The sequence below is a fragment of the Tupaia chinensis genome, unplaced genomic scaffold (genome assembly GCF_000334495.1).
Source record: "Tupaia chinensis unplaced genomic scaffold, TupChi_1.0 Scaffold000322_1, whole genome shotgun sequence".
In the NCBI taxonomy this organism is placed as follows: domain Eukaryota; kingdom Metazoa; phylum Chordata; class Mammalia; order Scandentia; family Tupaiidae; genus Tupaia; species Tupaia belangeri.
The window spans coordinates 1318227-1336866 of NW_006159816.1; the positions used below are offsets into that span (position 1 = coordinate 1318227).

Below are 18640 nucleotides of genomic sequence, written 5' to 3' on the forward strand. Positions count from 1 at the left end.
CCCTAATAAGCACATGTGACCTTTGGCAATAAAAATAATTTTGAAAGTTAAAATCTGTTCATAGACTTAACATTTTTTTTGAATTATTTTATTTAACTTTATTTATTTATTTATTTTAATTTGACCAGAGACGGGGAGAGAGAGAGAGAGAAGGTGAGAAAGCGAGTCTCTTGGTCTGGGACCTCAACTGTAGTCATGGTCGGCCATGTGGGAGTTCAGTGCACTGAACCACCATGCCACCTTTCAGCCCCTCGACTTTTTATAATATGTGTTTTCTGTGAACTTTCTAAGATTTCCCCCACCACCACCACCCTATTAACCATAGTCATAATACTGGGACAAGAACACTAGAACATTTTCTTCTTAACTTTGTACTCATTGACCAATCTCATCATATCCCTTGCCTGATATTCCCTAACCTCTGGTAACCACTGTTATATTCTTTATTTTTAATTGACAGAGGGCATGTGAACTTGTCAGAGAAACTAGGAGAAAGTACTTCTCAATGTAGTCATGTTTTAATTCCTTCTCTTTCATTTCTTCATTTTCTTGGGATGTGGGGCATACATGCACATGTACCTAGCGTGTTTTTCAAGCCCCTCCCCCCAGAGTTGGGATTTCAACTGTGGTCATCTATGTGGGATCCAACACTCTTGACCACTAAGATGTGGGGCTGGTCTTACTCTGTGCTTCTGTGAGGTCTACTTAGATTCGACATATGAATGAGATCATGTGGTATTTTTCTTTCTGTGCCTGGCTTATTTCACTCCAGGTTCATCCATGTTGCTGCAAATGACAGGGTTTTATTAATTTTTTTTATGGCTACTTAATATACCTTTTGCATATATGCCACATTTTCCTTATTTATTCATCCATCAATGGACACCTAGTTTGATTCTGTACTTTGGATTTTGTGAATAGTGCTAAAATGAAAATGAGAGGGCAGATATCTCTTCAACACACTAACCTCATTTTCTTTGCCAATATACCCAGCAGTGGGATTGTTGGATCATGTGGTAGTTTCATTTTTATAAGAACAGTATAGGAGGTTTTCTCCAATGTGTAGTACGCTAAGATATTTGATACTATGTGCAGACTTCAAAAAGTTCATGAAAAAAGTGGAATTAAAATAAGAACTTATTTTGTTGCAAAAATTTTTTAAATCCAGGCATAAATTTTTCATAATATGCATTTTCCACAAACTTTTTCAAGACACTTCTCCCCCCTTATATTGTTTGCTTGTAAGGACATGTTACTAAATGAGAGAAAAAGTACAAACATTTTTCTTATGATAAGAGACCGTTTATTATCCTAGTTGACTGAAGGTGTTTATGCTCAGATAGAGTGTAAAAATTTACTTTGCACATTTATATCAACTTCACTTTCTTAACAAATTTTATATGAGTTAGCAGTAAGCCACAAATTTTACTGCTTTGCATTTCTTCACTAATACCTGATAAAGTTTCAAACAGCAGTAGCAGTAGTTGTTGATAAAGAGAGATGAAGGAGGGACAGCAGGTGGTATAGAGGTTAAAGTGCTGGACTCCCATGTGGTTGACCACGGTTTGAGTCCCAGACCCAGTGGCTTGAAAGTCTCGCTGGATGCATGTGCTTGAGTGCCCAAAATTCTGACAGGAGAATGTAGGAGAGATGTGACGATCCACCCTGAGGGGCGATTTCTTGCTTTGTGTGTCTCTGTCTCTCACTATCTCTCTGGCAAGTGTGCACACACCCTATAGCAAAAATTTCTCCAAAAAATAAACAAATAAAAAAAGAGAGAGAGATGAAGTGAAAACAAGAATGTTCATTATGACATACACTATCTTGGGACAGTCTCCTATTAAGTAAATATACTGTGCGATGTTTGCTGTGTTGACCACTAGTCATACTGCACTCACCGACTGACTAATGTTCAATATAACCTCCAAGGACATGTGCAACTGGTCGATGTCTGCACCTTCAGCACCACTGGCAAGCTTCTTCGCTTTGGGTTCTCAGCCATGTTTGGCTTTGGTGGAAGAACTTTGGCTCTGGCAGAAAAATACCGATGGATGTCCCCGAACCAACGGAGAGATTTTGCTGTAGTTAAGGCACTGGCAAAACTTAAGTAAGTCTTTTTCTTAAAACCAAAGATTTCATATTCCAGGACCAATGACTATTAATACTGATTTTGTTATATTTTAGGCCAGAGGACTGTGAAATATCATTTTTACCATTTGACAACTCTCAAGATGTACAAGAAAAGTAGGTAAAAACTCAGGGTGGTACAGATATTTGTATTTTGCTTTGAAACATAAAACATTTTGGCATTCACAATTTATTAGACTTGTACAAGATCTTTGGCTATTTTTTTTTAACATACCAGTAAAGAATACAGAGTCATGAACTCTTACAGTTTCTAATAGTAAGCATGCCATCTAGTTTTTCTCTTCAGAAACAACAAACCACTTATTGATTCATTCAATAGCTGTGTGAGTGCTTATCACGTGCCAGACACTTTGGAGACAATGATGAGCCTAGAAATAAGCAAACAAATGCAATCCACAGTTTTGACCCTCATGAGAACTTTAGTCTAATGTGGAATAAAAATATTAATCATAGTTACAGTGGGAAGTGCTCTAGTCATTTAAAAAAATCAATCACCGTTCCTTACAGTACTATCCTAATTTTTTTTTTTTTGGGGGGGGAGGTTTTCGCTATAGGGCGCATGCGCTCACCAGACAGACAGAGAGAGACATAGAGACAGAAAGCGAGAAATCACCCCCCAGGGGGAATGGTCACGCCACAATCCCTTGTCCTCCATTCTCCTCTCGGGATCTTGGTCACTCACGCACACGCGCCTGGCGTGAGTTTTAAGCCACCGGGTCCTGGACGTGAACCGCGGTCGACTATGTGGGAGTTCAGCGACATAGCCATTATGCTAACTGCTGGTTCCCAGTACTATCCTATTTTGAAATGAACCAACATATTATAATGTAGGCAGTAACAAAATTGTTCACACTTTTACTTAGTCTAGAGAATCTAAGAAAATCGTAGAGATCCTATCTGTGATAGGTGCTCTAATTTTCTCATATTTAATAGATGCTTTTTTTGTGGTATGACATGTATTTGTTTGTTTGTTTTTGTTTACTTTTAGGACTGCACAGGGATCTCCCAAATCGGGTGAGTCTAAAAGTATCTCCTTGAGAACTAAACCAGACTATATTGACGATTTACTCTGGTGAGGGAAAATAACTCGTCACTTCCATTACCTTTAGGCTGTAATGATCAATGGAAAATGATCCAGGGTCATTTCTTGAATATTAGCATTATGGCAATTCCTTGCCTGTGTTCAGTGGCACCTGGAGGCTTGGCACCTAATACCAGGTTAGTAAGGTTTTTTTTTTTTTTAATTAAAAATTATTTTATTTAACTTATTTTATTTATTTATTTATTTATTTATTTATTTATTTATTTATTTATTTACATTTGACCAGAGAGGGAGAGAGAGTGAGAGAGAGGGAAAGCAAGAAAGTAAGCCACCAGGTCTGGGATTCAAACTTCAGTCAGACATGTGGGAGTCCAGAGCCCTTAATCACCACACTACCTGCTGGCCCCAGTGTGCATGTGTGTGTGTGTGTGTTTTGTTTTATTGACTCCTTGCATTGATACTTTTCTTAGAAACCTCTCCCCCACCTGCCCCCTTTTATAGTACTCAACTAACTCTTGGCTACCTAGAATATATTAAGAATTAGTCTCAAACCAGCAGATGGCACAGTAGTTACATTACTGGACTCCCACAAAGCCTACCATGGTTTGAGACCTGGACCATGTGGCTTTAAACTCATGCTGGATGTGCTCAAGATCCTGGAGGAGAATGGAAAAGAGACTGCGGCTTGTCCAACCTCCCTGGTGGGGGGGGGGCTATTTCTCACTTTCCCTTTTACTGTCTTTGTCTCTCTGGTGAAAGCATGTGCCCTAAGGCAAAAACCTTAAAAAAAAAAAAGTAGTAGTCTCTTTTTATATAATAGTAGAGATCTAAATGATTTGCCATCGTATAGATCGAGAACAATTGTTGAACTGGAAAAATAACCACATCCTCATTGACTTTTTAATGTCACTGAGGCTAAAGTAATATTCTCTGGGTTTTATTGCTACTTTGCTTGCTTTATTTGCTGTTTTACTATTTGTTGGACTATTATATTAAATTCTGGTATTTCTTGTGAATAGCTCTTTTAAATTTTAGTACAAGTATAAATGTCCTCATTATGAAAAGTATGCATACATATGTTTGATACATTTGGTCAAAGGAGACATTTCAGTTCTATTTACTGTGAATAGTGGTGCATATGAACACACTGTCCACATTTTCAATTGAAGAAATCACACTACGGTTTATATATCTCTCTATTTACGGGATATAGACATTCTTTCTCTAGCACATCCTTTTAAAGAAGCACATTATGGGGCTGAAACTATTTCTCTTTCAAATACAACCCTGTAAAATATAGAAGAAAGGATCATAAATGTTATGAAATGCAGCCACCTCTAGATTTTTCCAAGAAAAATGCCTTATGTACTTTGGCAATTGATATTATTTTAATGATGGGTTTCAACTTTTGTGCAAAATATTTAACTAGGATAATTAATAGCTAGAGTAAGTGACTGACTTTAAATTTCTTCCTTGGCCTGACAAACAGGTGGCTTGGTGGTTAAGGTGCTGGCCACTCCCACGTGGCCAACCATGGTTCAAGTCATGGACCTGGTAGCTTGTTTTCTAACTTCCTCTCTCTCTCTCTTTCTCTCTCTCTCTCTCTGTGTGTGTATGTGTGTGTGTGTCTGGTCAAATTAAAATAAATAAATGAATAAATTAAATTAAATAAATAATTCTTTAAAAAATGTCTTCCTTGGTAACTGATATGAAGGTAATAAACAGAACAATATACAAATTCGGGGAAATAGAAAGTATAAACATTTTGGGGGGGGGAGTTTTGTTTTTTTTTTTGCTATGGGACATGTGCGCTAGCCAGAAAGAGAGAGACAGAGAGAGAGAAAGCGAGAAACCACCCTCCGAGGGGATGGCCATGCTGTAATCCCTTCTCCTCCATTCTCCTCTCAGGATCTTGGGCACACATGCACATGCACCCAGCGTGAGTTTAAGCCACTGGGTTCGGAACTTGAAACATGGCCGACTACAAGGGAGTCTAGTGGTGTTGCCATTATGCTATCTGCTGGGCTCAAAAGTAGAAACTTTTAAAAACACAAATGGCAAGGTCCTTGCTAATTATCTCCAGTGTTGAAATTGGAGTGAAGTAGCTTGTTCAATTTACACATTGAACTTGGTTGTTCTTACCAAGCCCTTTCTTAATGAAGGTTCTTCCCCATTGAACATGAAGATGTGGCTAACTGACTGAGGAGCTATGTTCAGAAGGACTTGAGACAATGTTTATCTAGCCCCAGTTGCTTAAGGACTATTATGAGCCAGCTCTTCTGGTAGGGCTTTCTTGTTTGGTTTTTAAGAGACCGAGTCTCACTAGGTTGTCGAGCTTGGCCTTGAACTCATGACCCTCCTGCCTTGTCCTATCTGGGTTGTATTCCACCACACCCCACTTTTAGGTTAGACCAGAAGTCGAACCCAGGACTCCCAATGTTCCCAGCTTATGGAGCACAATGTCTTAGCCGTGCATCCACAGCGGGGCCATCTTCTGGGAGCTATAGATTCATGCTTCCTTCAAAACGACTCCATAAAATGTTCAGCTTGCCTGAAATTCTATTCCTGATTCTTCAGGTCTAATCAGTATTGATGAATTTGTCAAAGAACGATGATTAATTAGAGATTCTTTTGTGGATTCTAATAAAAATATGTCAGTTTTTCTTGTTTGTTTTTAATTTGCCAGAGGGCATGTGGGCTCACTGGAGAGAGACAGAGAGAAGAGTAGGAGAGCTTAGAAGTGAGAAAGCACCCTGCTCTCCAGTGGGGAATGGTCATGCCATAATCCTTCCTCCTCCATTTCTCCTTTGAGGATTTTGGACACACATGCACATGCCTGGTATGTTTTTCAAGTCACTAGGTCTGGACCTCAAGTAGCATATATGATATCCAGTCACTGCAATTACGATGACACTGGTCCAAAAGTTGCCATTTTTACAAAAACTCCCGGAGATTTTCAGAGATATAACTGAATGGTTGAGATAATTAGACAGGAGATTACACTTTCAGCCTGCACCAAAAATATAACTTATTTTGAAATACCTCAATAGAGGGGACAAGCAGTTAGCATAATGGCTATGTCACTGGGCTCCCATGTAGTCGACTGAGGTCTGCGTCCTGGACCCAGTGGCTTAAAACTCACGCCGGGCGCATGTGCGTGCGTGCCCAAGATCCCAGGAGGAGAAGGGAGGAGAAGGGATTGCGGTGTGGCCGTCCCCCCTGGGGGGTGATTTCTTGCTTTCTAGTTCTCTGTCTCTCTCTGTCTGTCTGGCAAGTGCACACGCCCTATAGCAAAAACCTCTCCAAAAAAAAAAAAGAAATACCTCAATAAAAATCAATAAGAATTAATATTTTTATATTCTAAATGTTCTTAGATTAACTGCATTAAAATATGTGAAGCATTTAGAATAGTGCTAGGCATATAAAGGGGTATTTAAATTACTAGTAAGTATTCAAAAACAGGCATTGGTAATGCTTTTCATGTTTATAAAATTACGCAGTTTAAAAAATAAGGATGCATACTCATCTTGCTGCTATTTATTTACTTGATAGAGGGCATGTGTGTTAGCCAGAGAGAGAGGGAGAGGAGAAAGCTCCTCCCATGGGGGAATGTTCATGCCACAATCCCTTCTCCTCTATCTGTCCCTTCGTTTGGGATTTTGGGCAAGCACGTGTACAACCAGCAACTTCTCAAGTTGCTGGATCTGGGATTGAAATGCAGGATAAGACATTTGGGATTCAGCTGTGTTAACCACTAGGCCATGGAGTCAGCCAGCTATTTATTTTTAGTTGAGAAAAGGCATAATGGATAGAATGAGTATTGGAACCTGAATATGAAGAGTCCGGAGGCTGGTGGTCATTATGCTTTTCTCTGTGTCTTTGAATGAATCACTTACATTTGGGATTGTCTTTTTCTTCTACTAAAATGAGTGAGTGATGAGATGATCTCTAAGATCCCTAACAGCCCTAATCTGAGCTTCTACAAGATTTAAGGAGCTCTTTTTTTCTGTCATTCTTAGAATAACTTCATGTTTGCACTGAAACTCACCTAGAAGTCATTTGCATGTATCTCCATAAATTGCCTTCTAAAGCTAGATGCATTGTGAGTGGCTGTTTTGGCGTTAGATCACACCTCTGAATTTTCCATTTCTTATATTGGATGGAACAGTCGTACAAGATTAAAATGCTTAAGCATTTAAACGAACATGTGTGGCTGCATTTGTTCACTGCATTTCATTCATCCAAGGGCCACTTTGATTTAGTTCATTTCCTATGTCATTTAGACCTTCTGCCCATGAATAAATATTTGAGTCACACTTTAGAGTTTAGAAAGTATTGAGCTATTTGTCATGCTGTTGCACATATTAACTAGTTTGTAATGCGTCTTTAACAAACATACATAGTTTCACATTTACAATTCCAAGTGATTACACTGGATTTTAAATTATGTCTTAATATATGAATAAGAGGCATGTTAGTTAGGCATGTTAGCCCTAATGTAAGAGCTTGCTGAGAAGGAAACTGACAGTTTGAAAAAACTAATTTGAAAGAATAATGTAGCAAAATATAGTTTAAGAATTTTATGTAAATTTAATGTGGCAATTATTTTATCCACCACTTCTAGTAAACAATATAGTTTGTTTTCTTTTTTTTTAAAGAGAGATTTTTGCTATAGGGTCAATGCTCTGACTGGAGAGACTGAGAAAGAGGGACAGAAAGTGAGAAATCACCTCCCCACAACCCCCCAGGGGTGATGGCTATGCCGCAGTCCCTTCTCCTTCATTCTGTTGGAATTTTGGACACACATGCACACATGCCTGGCATGAATTTCAATCCACCAGGTCCAGGATTCAAACTGCAGTCACATAGGAGTCCAGTGATGTAACTACTATGCCATCTACTGGTTTCAATAGAGTATTTTTTTAATGTAATCTCTTAGTAACCATCTAAATGTCAATTACAAATATTTAATTTCAGATTAAATAATGGAAGTATGGCTCTTATAATTGCACGAAACACTTCTCGGCAAGAATTTATAAAACACTTGAAAAGATATGCCAGTGTAAAAAATCAGGTATAGTCAATTCTTTTTGTTACTTATTTGCAAAGCTATTAATCATGGAAAGAGAGAAATGCTACAAGAGTTGACGTAAGTCTTGCATCACAAGAGGGCTTTATTTCCTTCTGAATACATTACTCTGTTTTTGTTTGTTTGTTTTTTCCCAACTGTGTTTCATCTTGACTTTGTAAAGTAGCCACCCCTATCAATGTGGACTGGACTTTTCTGAGCTGTGGATTAATGGTTATGTGTAATTATTTTTTCATAATGAGAAGACAGGAAATATAGTTTCATGTTAAAATGTTAGGTAAATTAAGGATAAACTGATATTGTTTATTGTTGTTCTTCAGAATGCCAAGTAGTGAAATCTGAGATTTAGCCTTTTTAATTTAATGGCAGCAGACTCTCTACAGTTATGGTCTTTTGATTTTTTCTGACATTTCTTTACAGATCTGCCCATGCTCATTGATTTGAAATAGATTTGCAGATAAAAATAGTTTAAGATATACCGCTTTTACATAGATATCATTTTATTAAACACTAGAATGTGTAGAGATACACAGTTCCACCTAAGCGATTTGGCTTAAAGAGAAATAGTAAGCATTACAAGTCATGTTCTTTTGGCAGATATTTTGAACAGTCATTAGGAAACTGATCGTAGATGTATGTGCATTTTTGAAATTGTGAGTCCTGATGTGCAGAGGTATGGCTGTAAAACCTTGTAGTCTTACACAGTCTTAAAGGTATAAAATACTGCATGGCAGTAGCTTTGAGAGAGCAGATGTGAGGATGAGGAGAGTAAATCCAGCCAGTGACTAGCAGCTGAATCTTGCTTGCATACCCCCATCATAGCAAGACTCTCAGTTTTTGTGTTATTATAATTTCAGACTTTCTCAGGCAGTCCTCATGAAGTTTGCATTGTCTCCTGCCCACTACTCCATTAGATCAATATTTGAGCAAACCAGACTGTTTAGGAAATTAAATTGTGAAAATTCAAGATAGTCCCAGTTTTCTTAAATATAAATCTCCAACGAGACAAAGTAGACAAGCAGACATAATGTAGATTGTGAGCCAAAATAATAACTTTATAGTGTGTCCTGGGGAAATACAGAGAATTACTGATTTTATCAAAGGAATGTATGCTTTTTCAGACTTAATGGAATTTTTAAACATTAAAAACAACTTTATTATTTCTCTTAATCCAAAATCAGTACAAACAGTAATAGGAAAACAATATAAAAAGCATTATAAATTCCAGGCCGCTAGAAATAATCAGTATCATTACTATGATATAAATGTTTCTTAATCCTTTTCTATTAAATAAATATGTAAGAACTTAAATGAGTTTTACCCTCATTAATATGCCCCTATTTGAGAACTTAAGTGACTTATTAATATGCCCATGAAAAGCTCTACATTTTGAGTCATCTATTGCATAAATTGTTTATAGAAAGTCTCTTTTAGAATTGCCTAAGGACTAAATTTCTAAGGCAATTTTTGTTGACATCCTTTTTATAAAACCATGAAAATAGCTTTCTTCTGATTTTAAAAGCAATGCTTATTTAAAATATAAAGATGAAGATATACAGATTGTAATACAAATAATATTCTATAGGAAAATAAATGTCTTCTTAAATGAGATCATGTTATGCAAGATATATTATAACCAATTTTTTCTATGTGTTCTACTAATCATATTTTACTTTTGATGTGACTATTGCCTGTGTAGACGTGTATGTGTGTTTCATTATGCTTAACTCTAATTTAGACTTAGCTATTTTCAGAAATTAAAGTCCATATTATTGCTTGGTAATTTTTTGCAAAGAAATTCTACAACATTTTGTATATGGTATATAGTGAGAATAATTAGATTGATACCGAAAGTGACTGCTTCTAAGAGATATTACTCTGACACATTTGTTAAAAATTATTAATACATGTGTACGCATGTGTCTTTTTCAGGTGATATTTTCAAAATGTAAATTTTGATAAATTACTTAAGATTATTGCTGTGATTTGAGTATCCCTATTGAAGCATGTTGGGAAGAGGGGCATAATGGGACATGTTTTGGATACGGGGCAGGATCCTTCATGAAGCATTTAAAGTACCCTCAGTTCTCCCAAATTAGTTCCTGTGAGAATAGGTGGTTATGAAGCTAGCTGGCAACCTGAAGTTTCTTCTCTCTTTGTAAGCACCTGCTGGATTTTTTGCCATGGGGTGAAGTAGCATGTGGCTCTCACCAGAGCAGAGGAGGCCAGGGTCATGCTTTTGGACCTTTCAGGCACCAGAATCATGAGCCAAATAAACTTCTTTTCTTTAGAAATCATCTAGTGTAGTATACTGGAATAGCCACATGATAAAGCTGCAGTAAAGACAAAGATCAGATAGACGAAAGAGTATATAAACTACTGTATACTTAGTAGCAGTGCTGGTATTCAGGACAGAAAATGTGTCACTTCAGTTTAAAGAGCAACATCTAGTTCTCTGAGCCATGCTTACTTGGGTGAACAAATGAATGAATGTTTATACGTGTCCGTGTGTGCACACGTGTGTTTGTGATATATCTACACTTGTAGAACAGGTTTAAAACCACCATTCATGGAGTGATTCCTGTTGTGGAGGGTAAAAATTACCCTTCAAAGTTCTTTCAGCTCCGTCCTATTGCTGATCCTCCTTTTCACTGTTCATACGTTTCTTGCTCACATTTACATTTTTGCTGTGGAGTTTAAAACCCTCGTATCTTAGGGCTTCCCCAGGAATTTGTTAGCAGCCCTCCTGTGTTGAGATACCCTTTCCCAGATGACCTCATTGACCCCCATTGTTCGAACTGTGTCCTGCACCACCAAGGCGCACGATAATTCTCTTCAGATCTTCAGGACTGTTAACCCTTCTTGTGTGCTACAAAGGTTCTAAAGTGCACAGGTACCTAGAGTCCAACGTGTCCATAGTGCACTTTATCTTTTCTCTAAAGCGCCTCCCTGCATGGTTCCCGATGCCGCTCAAGACACCGCTTCCCACCATCCTGGAGTAACTCTGGACACCTTCCTCCCTCTCATTTCTCACCATAGTCCACTAACCAGATATTTCACCTCTTAAATGTTCCCCAAATTGCTCTCTCATCTGAATTCAAACCTTAACCCTTCTTGCCTACCATAGCCTCCCGTCGCCTTCGGGTTTTCCTGTCTTATCATTCATATCTCATTTCAGAGATTTTTCGAAAGCATACATCTGATTTCTTTCTTAAATTCTCCAATGCCTTTCTCATTGTCATCACGATAGTATCTGATTCCCTCGGTAGGGAATCTACAGCCCTTTGTATTTTAATTCATATTTTTTATGCGTGCAATCACTGTATATTATTACAGCTTGTAAAATAAAATTTCCCAGCATGAAGATATTGTATATTCGTCCAGCAAAAAATATTATCATGCACAGTGTCGTCAACAGATAATTTAGAGCCCATCTATGTTGCAGCCTCACCTTTTCCTGCCCTCTACCAGATTCCCTGTGATTTGGTCAGTGTATTCTTATTATTTATTTATTTATTTTTGGAGAGGTTTTTGCTATAGGGCACGGGCACTTGCTAGCCAGACAGAGAGAGACAGAAAGCGAGAAATCACCCCCCAGTAGGGATGGCCATGCCACAATCCCTTCTTCATTTTCTTCTCGGGATCTTGGGTACACACGCACCTGTGCCCGGCGTTAGTTTTAAGTCACCAGGTCCAGGACATGAACTGCGGTCAACTACTTGGGAGTCCAGCCACATAGCCATTAAACTAACTGCTGGTCTCTGTATTATTTTTTTCTAGGGCTGCCGTAACAAATAACCACCAAATGGTAGGCTCGAACAACGAAAATTTCATTTTTTTCATAGTTCTGGGGACTAGAAGTTCAAGAAGGTGCTGGCAAATTTGATTTCTCCTGGGGCCTCTTTCTTTGACTTGTGCATAGCTATCTTCTCACTGTGTCCTTGCGTGTCATTCCTCTATGTGCATGCACACCAATGTTTCCATACGTCCAGATTTTCTCTTCTTATGAGGACATGAGTCATATCAGATTACCCTAAAGATCTCATTTTAACTTAATCATACCTTTAAAGATCTTTGAAAATGAAATGTTTATATTCTGAGGCACTGGGGATAAAGTTTCAACTGAGAAATTTGGGAGGGGTGGACATAATTCATCCCATAACCGTCACGTTGAATACTTTGCAGTTTCTAGGTCACGACATCTCTCTGCACTGTCAGATCTTCTCCACTGAGAACTTCCCACAGGCAAGTTCTCTGTGCTCTTTGAGTCATTTCAAATGGGAAGCTTTCCAAGCATCCTGGCTTTGTTTGCGTCTTCTTGTTTTGTCAGTTCAACTTGGTGCTTAAGCCATCATAGCACTTCTCTGTAGCCTTCCCTTCTCCATGCCCTAGACATACCCTCACACATGATCCTAAACTGTTGGTTCCCTAAAGTCCCATTTGACAAAGTCTGTGGTTTCATAGTTTTCATAGTTAATACATTTGAATGGATGGATAAAACCTTATCATATGAGGTACATATGTGAAAACTGATGATTTAAGATGATAGACTTCTCAACGGTGGATCTCAGTTCATGGCTGGCAGCTGCACCATTTGGTCTCGCTGTCATCACATGGCCTTTTCCTCTCTAATAGACTTCGGTCATATTATTATTATTATTTTGGAGATGTTTTCGTTATAGGGTGCATGCACTCGCCCGAAAAACAGAGAGAGACAGAGAGACAGAAAGCAAGAAATCACCCCCCAGGGGGGATGGCCATGCCACAATCCCTTCTCCATCCTCCTCTTGGGATCTTGGGCACGCACACGCGCCCAGCATGAGTTTAAGCCACCAGGTCCGAGACTTGAACTGCGGTCGACTACGTGGGAATCCAGTGACATAGCCATTACACTAACTGCTGGTCCCAGACTTCGGTCATATTGATTAGGGTCCACTCTAATGACCTCATCTTAATTTGAGAACATCTACAATGACCCTACTCTCAAATACAGTGACAGTTACAGGTACCAAGAGCTGCATTCCTAAATTCAGAATAGAATGCAACATACCTAAATTAGGAATGCAACTTATTTTTTATGGGGGGAGGACATAATTTAACTCATCATAACCAGTTACTAATAACTCATATAAAATATTTATGGTTTTTTTAAAGTTCATTTATGTATTCTACAAGTGAGAGAGAGATACAGCATTCCCAACAGGGTTCTAATGCCACACTCCATCCCCAGTCAACTTGAATCAGAGGCACATGCGAGCCCTGCACACTCAGGCAGGTCTCTGAATGCAAACTGTACTCTTCCCATGTAGTTCTGCCATGCAAAGCATTGAATTTTTACCACAGGACCACCACCTGGCCTCTAAAACAAATCATTACAATGAAGAATTATGTAGATGTTTCTACAAGTATGAAGCATGTACCCAAGGCTTTATACCTGAGGTGGAAGTTTTAGCACAACGCTGTCAGTTTCACAGAGAGCTGCCTAGGGCCCTCTAACTCTCCCTCAGTTAAGAGCAGCTGAGGCCACCATATAACCCACTGTGTAACTCAGTTTATTATACAGTTTATAAAGTGAAATTTGCTGAACCTTGGTTTCTACATATATAAAATAAAGGTAAGAAAAAATGTTTCCTATCAACATTTAAAATTCTGTGCTGTATTGAGATCTTTATGTGGAAGGGGGCAATGATATAGAAAATATAATAGTCAATCTCATGCCACTTAGCTGAAAACCGAAATGAGTAGTTATGATCCATTTCCACTAAAGTTATTTGGCTAACTTTTCAAAATTATTTCAGAGCATTTATAGCATTTTTTCTCTATAGATTCTTTTTACAAACAAGAAAAATTGCAATTTGCAATCTACCATTCTAGAATGCAAGCATATTATAATTATCTAGCAACTTGTGTCTGTACTTAAAGTGGATCTCAGGCAGACAAACACCTGTGGGAATCATATTTGATTAGCTTTCTCTATAAAGATATGTTTCATCTTCACAAATTTAGATGTCGCTTTTCTCATATTCCAAGTGTGAAACTTGTAACAAGTTTTTGCTTTATATTAGCTAATTGACAAGTTAACAGGTCCATGTATCATAAAAATATCTTGTATCAGTAGACTAGTATAGGCAGTCTTTAACTGAAACACATACAATATTGTTATCTAATGCAATTTTTTAAAGATATGTGCTATTTGTCGTAAAACAAGATTTCCAGCTGCTGGATTTAAATGAGCCAGGGAAGCTTCAGAAATAGGATTGTTAAAAAAAATAAAATAAACTTAAAAATTGAGAATCTGTAATCCTAAAATTGAAAAGTTATAAAGATGTCAGCAAAAATGTTGATATTTACTGTGAGACACAGCTAATGTTCATTATTCAAATTAGCAGAAATAAAGCAAGTATCCTCATGATTTGTGTTTGTTTCATTTAGTTCAATTTTCCATTTATTGAGACTTACACTGTTGAAGAAGTAAAAGTTATTCCTAGGAATAATGCTGGTGGATACAATCCAGATGAGGAGGATGGATCTCATGAAACTGCTTCAGAAAATAGTTTCCCTTGGAATATAGATGGTGATTTAATGGAAGTTTCATCAGAGGTCCATGTTAGGTAAGTAATTATTTCATCACATTACAGGTTGACAAATAGACACCAACCTCATAATGTAATAAAAGCCCTATTCTTTCAACTATCAAAATAGACTCAATGAAGGGAAAAAAATCAGGGAAGCATAAAAAGATAGATACGTAACTTTCAACAAATAAAAAAGTATAACTTAACATTTACCCACCATTATTTACTACCAAGACTTTTTCTTTGGTTAAGTATCTCTACATTGGCCTTCTAAAATTGTTGTCCTGTGTAAGCAACACAGATGAAACATGTCTACAATTTCTGTTTTCATTTTTTTTTTTTTTTGGAGAGATTTTCACTGTAGGGCGCGTGCGCTCGCCAGACAGACAGAGAGAGACATAGAGACAGAAAGCGAGAAATCACCCCCCAGGGGGATGGTCATGCCGCAATCCCTTCTCCTCCATTCTCCTCTCGGGATCTTGGGCACGCACGCACACGCGCCCGGCGTGAGTTTTAAGCCACCGGGTCCGGGACACGAACCGCGGTCGACTACGTGGGAATCCAGCGACATAGCCATTACGCTAACTGCTGGTTCCTGTTTTCATTTTTTTAAAATGGGTCAAGATCTTAAACCTTGGGAAGCCATTTGAGTATATTATTACAATGTAATCCTCCAGTATTTTCTCTCCCCTGAAGCTAATAATACAACACTGGTCAGCAGTTTGCTTTTATTAAATTTTTACAAAGAATTTGACTTACTTTACATAACAATTCTACATATTTAAGTAACAATAGCAAGTGGTATAAACAGGTTTTAGGACACGCAAACTCATTCTTGGTAAGCATTATAGAAAAAGTCTGCAGGGGTGCTGGTTAGATCCTAGTGTTTCTAAACTCAATGGACATTTGTACAGTGGCAATTGAGGACGCTAGTCAGTCAAGGAAGACAATTATGAAGGCCTTAGAGTAAATACTGGTGTTGCTTTATTGGGCATCCTATTTTCCAAACAGCAGCTCTGCCATGAAGGTATATTTTGCTGACTATCAAATGTCTTTGGTAATATCTACCACACTCATTAGGTGAATGTGTATATGTGAAAGAGAATAGAATGACAGTTTGATGAAATAACAAATTATACATCTTCTTCACAGATTGCATCCAAGGCTTATCAGTCTTTATGGAGGAAACGTGGAAGAAGTGAATGATTCAAAAGTAACATGTAATTGTTTATAAATGAACTCTGCAAACTAGAATGTTAATATGAAGGAACACAGTCATACGTTAAACAGATATCTGGATAGAACAAATCCTTGGCTTATTTTGTAAAATTTCTACATTGGATGTTATTAAAAGTTAGCTGCTGGGGAGATACAAATATAAATTATATCCAAAATAATTAAACTTCTCATTTTTAGAAGGCTATTTTTGAAACTGAAGATAAAGACTTTATATACTTGAGCTGGCTAGCACTTCCAGACACCAGGCGGCCTGCGGCTGCTGGCCCAATCACCCCGAACCTTCACACATCCTGACCCCTACTCCTCTTTGGACCTCGGGTTGGTTGCATGGGACTTTAAGATGAACTCGCACCCCACCCCACCCTACCTGCAAACCTGAGCCAGCTGGCCAGCAGTTCCAGACACCAGAAGGTCTGCGGCTGCAGGCCCATCTGCCCAGGACCTGTCACTCATCCTCTGACCCTTACCCACTTGTCTTTAGACTCTCTGCATTTTAGTGATTTGAGTAGCGTGCGGTGCACCTTTTGCACCACACTATTTCTTTTTTTGTTTTGTTTTTCTTTGCTCTTGAGGTGTTGCTTATATTATGTCAGTTGGAAGCTCACCACTCCTTAGAAACAGGGAGTAATTTGGGCCATCCAGGACTAGTGACAACAGTTAATGGTAATGGTGAGCAACAGGTAGGCCAACCATAAGAGAAATCATCAATTTTCTAATCCTGGACAACTTTTAATACTCAGAGATACCTTAAATAAGTTAGGAAGCAACATATAAATTACCTGATGACTAGAAACAATCGCAGAGGCTCAAAAAGTATGAGCAACCAACAAAAGGCCTCCCCCTCAAGGGAAATCATCAAGCCTACATCACCCACAGTCAATATAATGGATGTCATGGACATGTATGATAAGGAATTCAGAATATCGGTAGTGACCAAACTAACTAAGATGGAAAAGAAAAGAGACAAGGAACTCAGGAGATGAGGAAGTCCTTTATGATTTGAAAGAAGAAATGGTTACCTTAAATAAGAACCAGATGGAACTTCTCGGGTTGAAGAATGTGATACAGGAAATCAAAACCTCCCTTGAAAGTATTAAAAGTAGGTTAGATCAGTTGGAAGATCAAATCTCTAATGTAGAAGACAAAACATCTGACATAGAAAAAAGCATCAAGAAGATTGAGAAAACAACCATGAAAAATGAGGATAATATACGAGGAATACTGGATACCATCAAGCACCCCAACATCCGGATAATTGGTATCCCAGAAGAGGAAGAAAATAATAAGGGCCTAGATAATTTATTCCATGAAATCCTGGAAGAAAACTTTCCAAACCTAGAAAGGCATTCAAATATCCAGACCCAAGAAATACATAGGACCTTGAGTAGAATCAACCCAAGAAGATCCTCTCCAAGGCACATCATAGCCAGACTGGCAAAAACAACAGACAATGACGAGATACTAAATTTGGCAAGAGGAAAACGTCAAGTTACTTACAAAGGTCATCCCAACATAAGATCTCTTGGCAGAAACAATGCAGGCAAGGAAAGAATGGGGAGACATAGTCAAAGTGTTGAATGTAAAACAATTTCAACCAAGAATACTATACCTGGCAAGATTATCTTTCATATGGGAAAAAAGATAATAATCTTCTCGGATAAACAAAATTTGAACTAATTTACCAACTCCAGACTAGCTCTTCAAGTGGTTCTGAAGGGAGTACTATACCAGGAAAACTAAAAAGTCAGACAGACAGTTATATGAGAACAAAAAGCAACCAAGAAAATGGCTCACTTAACGATAGGATCAGGTACGGAAATATCGATAATTACATTGAATGTCAATGGATTAAATTCTCCAATTAAGAGACATAGACTGGCAAAATAGATAAAAACAAACAAACAAAAAACAGAAATGCTCTATCTGTTGTCTACAAGAAACTCACCTTATCGATAAAGACATACATAGACTAAAAGTAAAGGACTGGAAAAAGATATTCCATACAAATAGAACTCAAAAAAGGGCTGGAGTAGCAATAGTGATCTCAGACAAAATAGATTTCAAGACAAAGACTGTAAAAAGAGACAAAGAAGGGCATTATATAATAGTAAGTGGGGTAATCCAGCAAGAAGATATAACCCTTATAAATATCTATGCACCCAACTCAGGCGCACCTTAATACGTGAAGAAAAGACTGCTAGAGCTAAAAGGAGAGATAGAGAGAAATACTATAATTTTTGGAGATTTCAACACCCCATTGTCTACTTTAGACAGATCTTCTAGACAGAAAATAAATAGAGAGATACAGGACCTAAAAGATACTGTAAATCAAATGGGCTTGACAGATATCTATAGAACTTTCCACCCTACATCCACAACACATACATTTTTCTCACCCCGGCATGGAACCTTTTCAAAGATTGATCATATGTTAGGACAAAAATCAATCCTTTACAGATTCAAAGGCATAGAAATTGTATCCAGCATCTCCTCTGACCATGACGGAATTAAACTCAAGATTAATTTCAAGAAACAACCCCGAAAATA

The 18640-nt window shown here is 37.9% G+C and overlaps 1 protein-coding gene across 1 annotated transcript in view; it reads left to right on the forward strand.

Moving 5' to 3' along the window:
• CERKL (CERK like autophagy regulator) overlaps positions 1 to 16387 on the forward strand; it is a 157444-nt gene extending 141057 nt beyond the window's left edge. Inside the window, exons 7-14 of the mRNA XM_027773106.1 lie at positions 1930 to 2107; positions 2185 to 2244; positions 3137 to 3162; positions 3258 to 3366; positions 8168 to 8264; positions 14712 to 14890; positions 16007 to 16067; positions 16271 to 16387. Of these exons, the coding sequence (XP_027628907.1) occupies positions 1930 to 2107; positions 2185 to 2244; positions 3137 to 3162; positions 3258 to 3366; positions 8168 to 8264; positions 14712 to 14890; positions 16007 to 16067; positions 16271 to 16387 (827 nt within the window). The remainder of the gene's footprint in view (positions 1 to 1929; positions 2108 to 2184; positions 2245 to 3136; positions 3163 to 3257; positions 3367 to 8167; positions 8265 to 14711; positions 14891 to 16006; positions 16068 to 16270) is intronic.
• The last annotated feature ends 2253 nt before the right edge of the window (positions 16388 to 18640 follow it).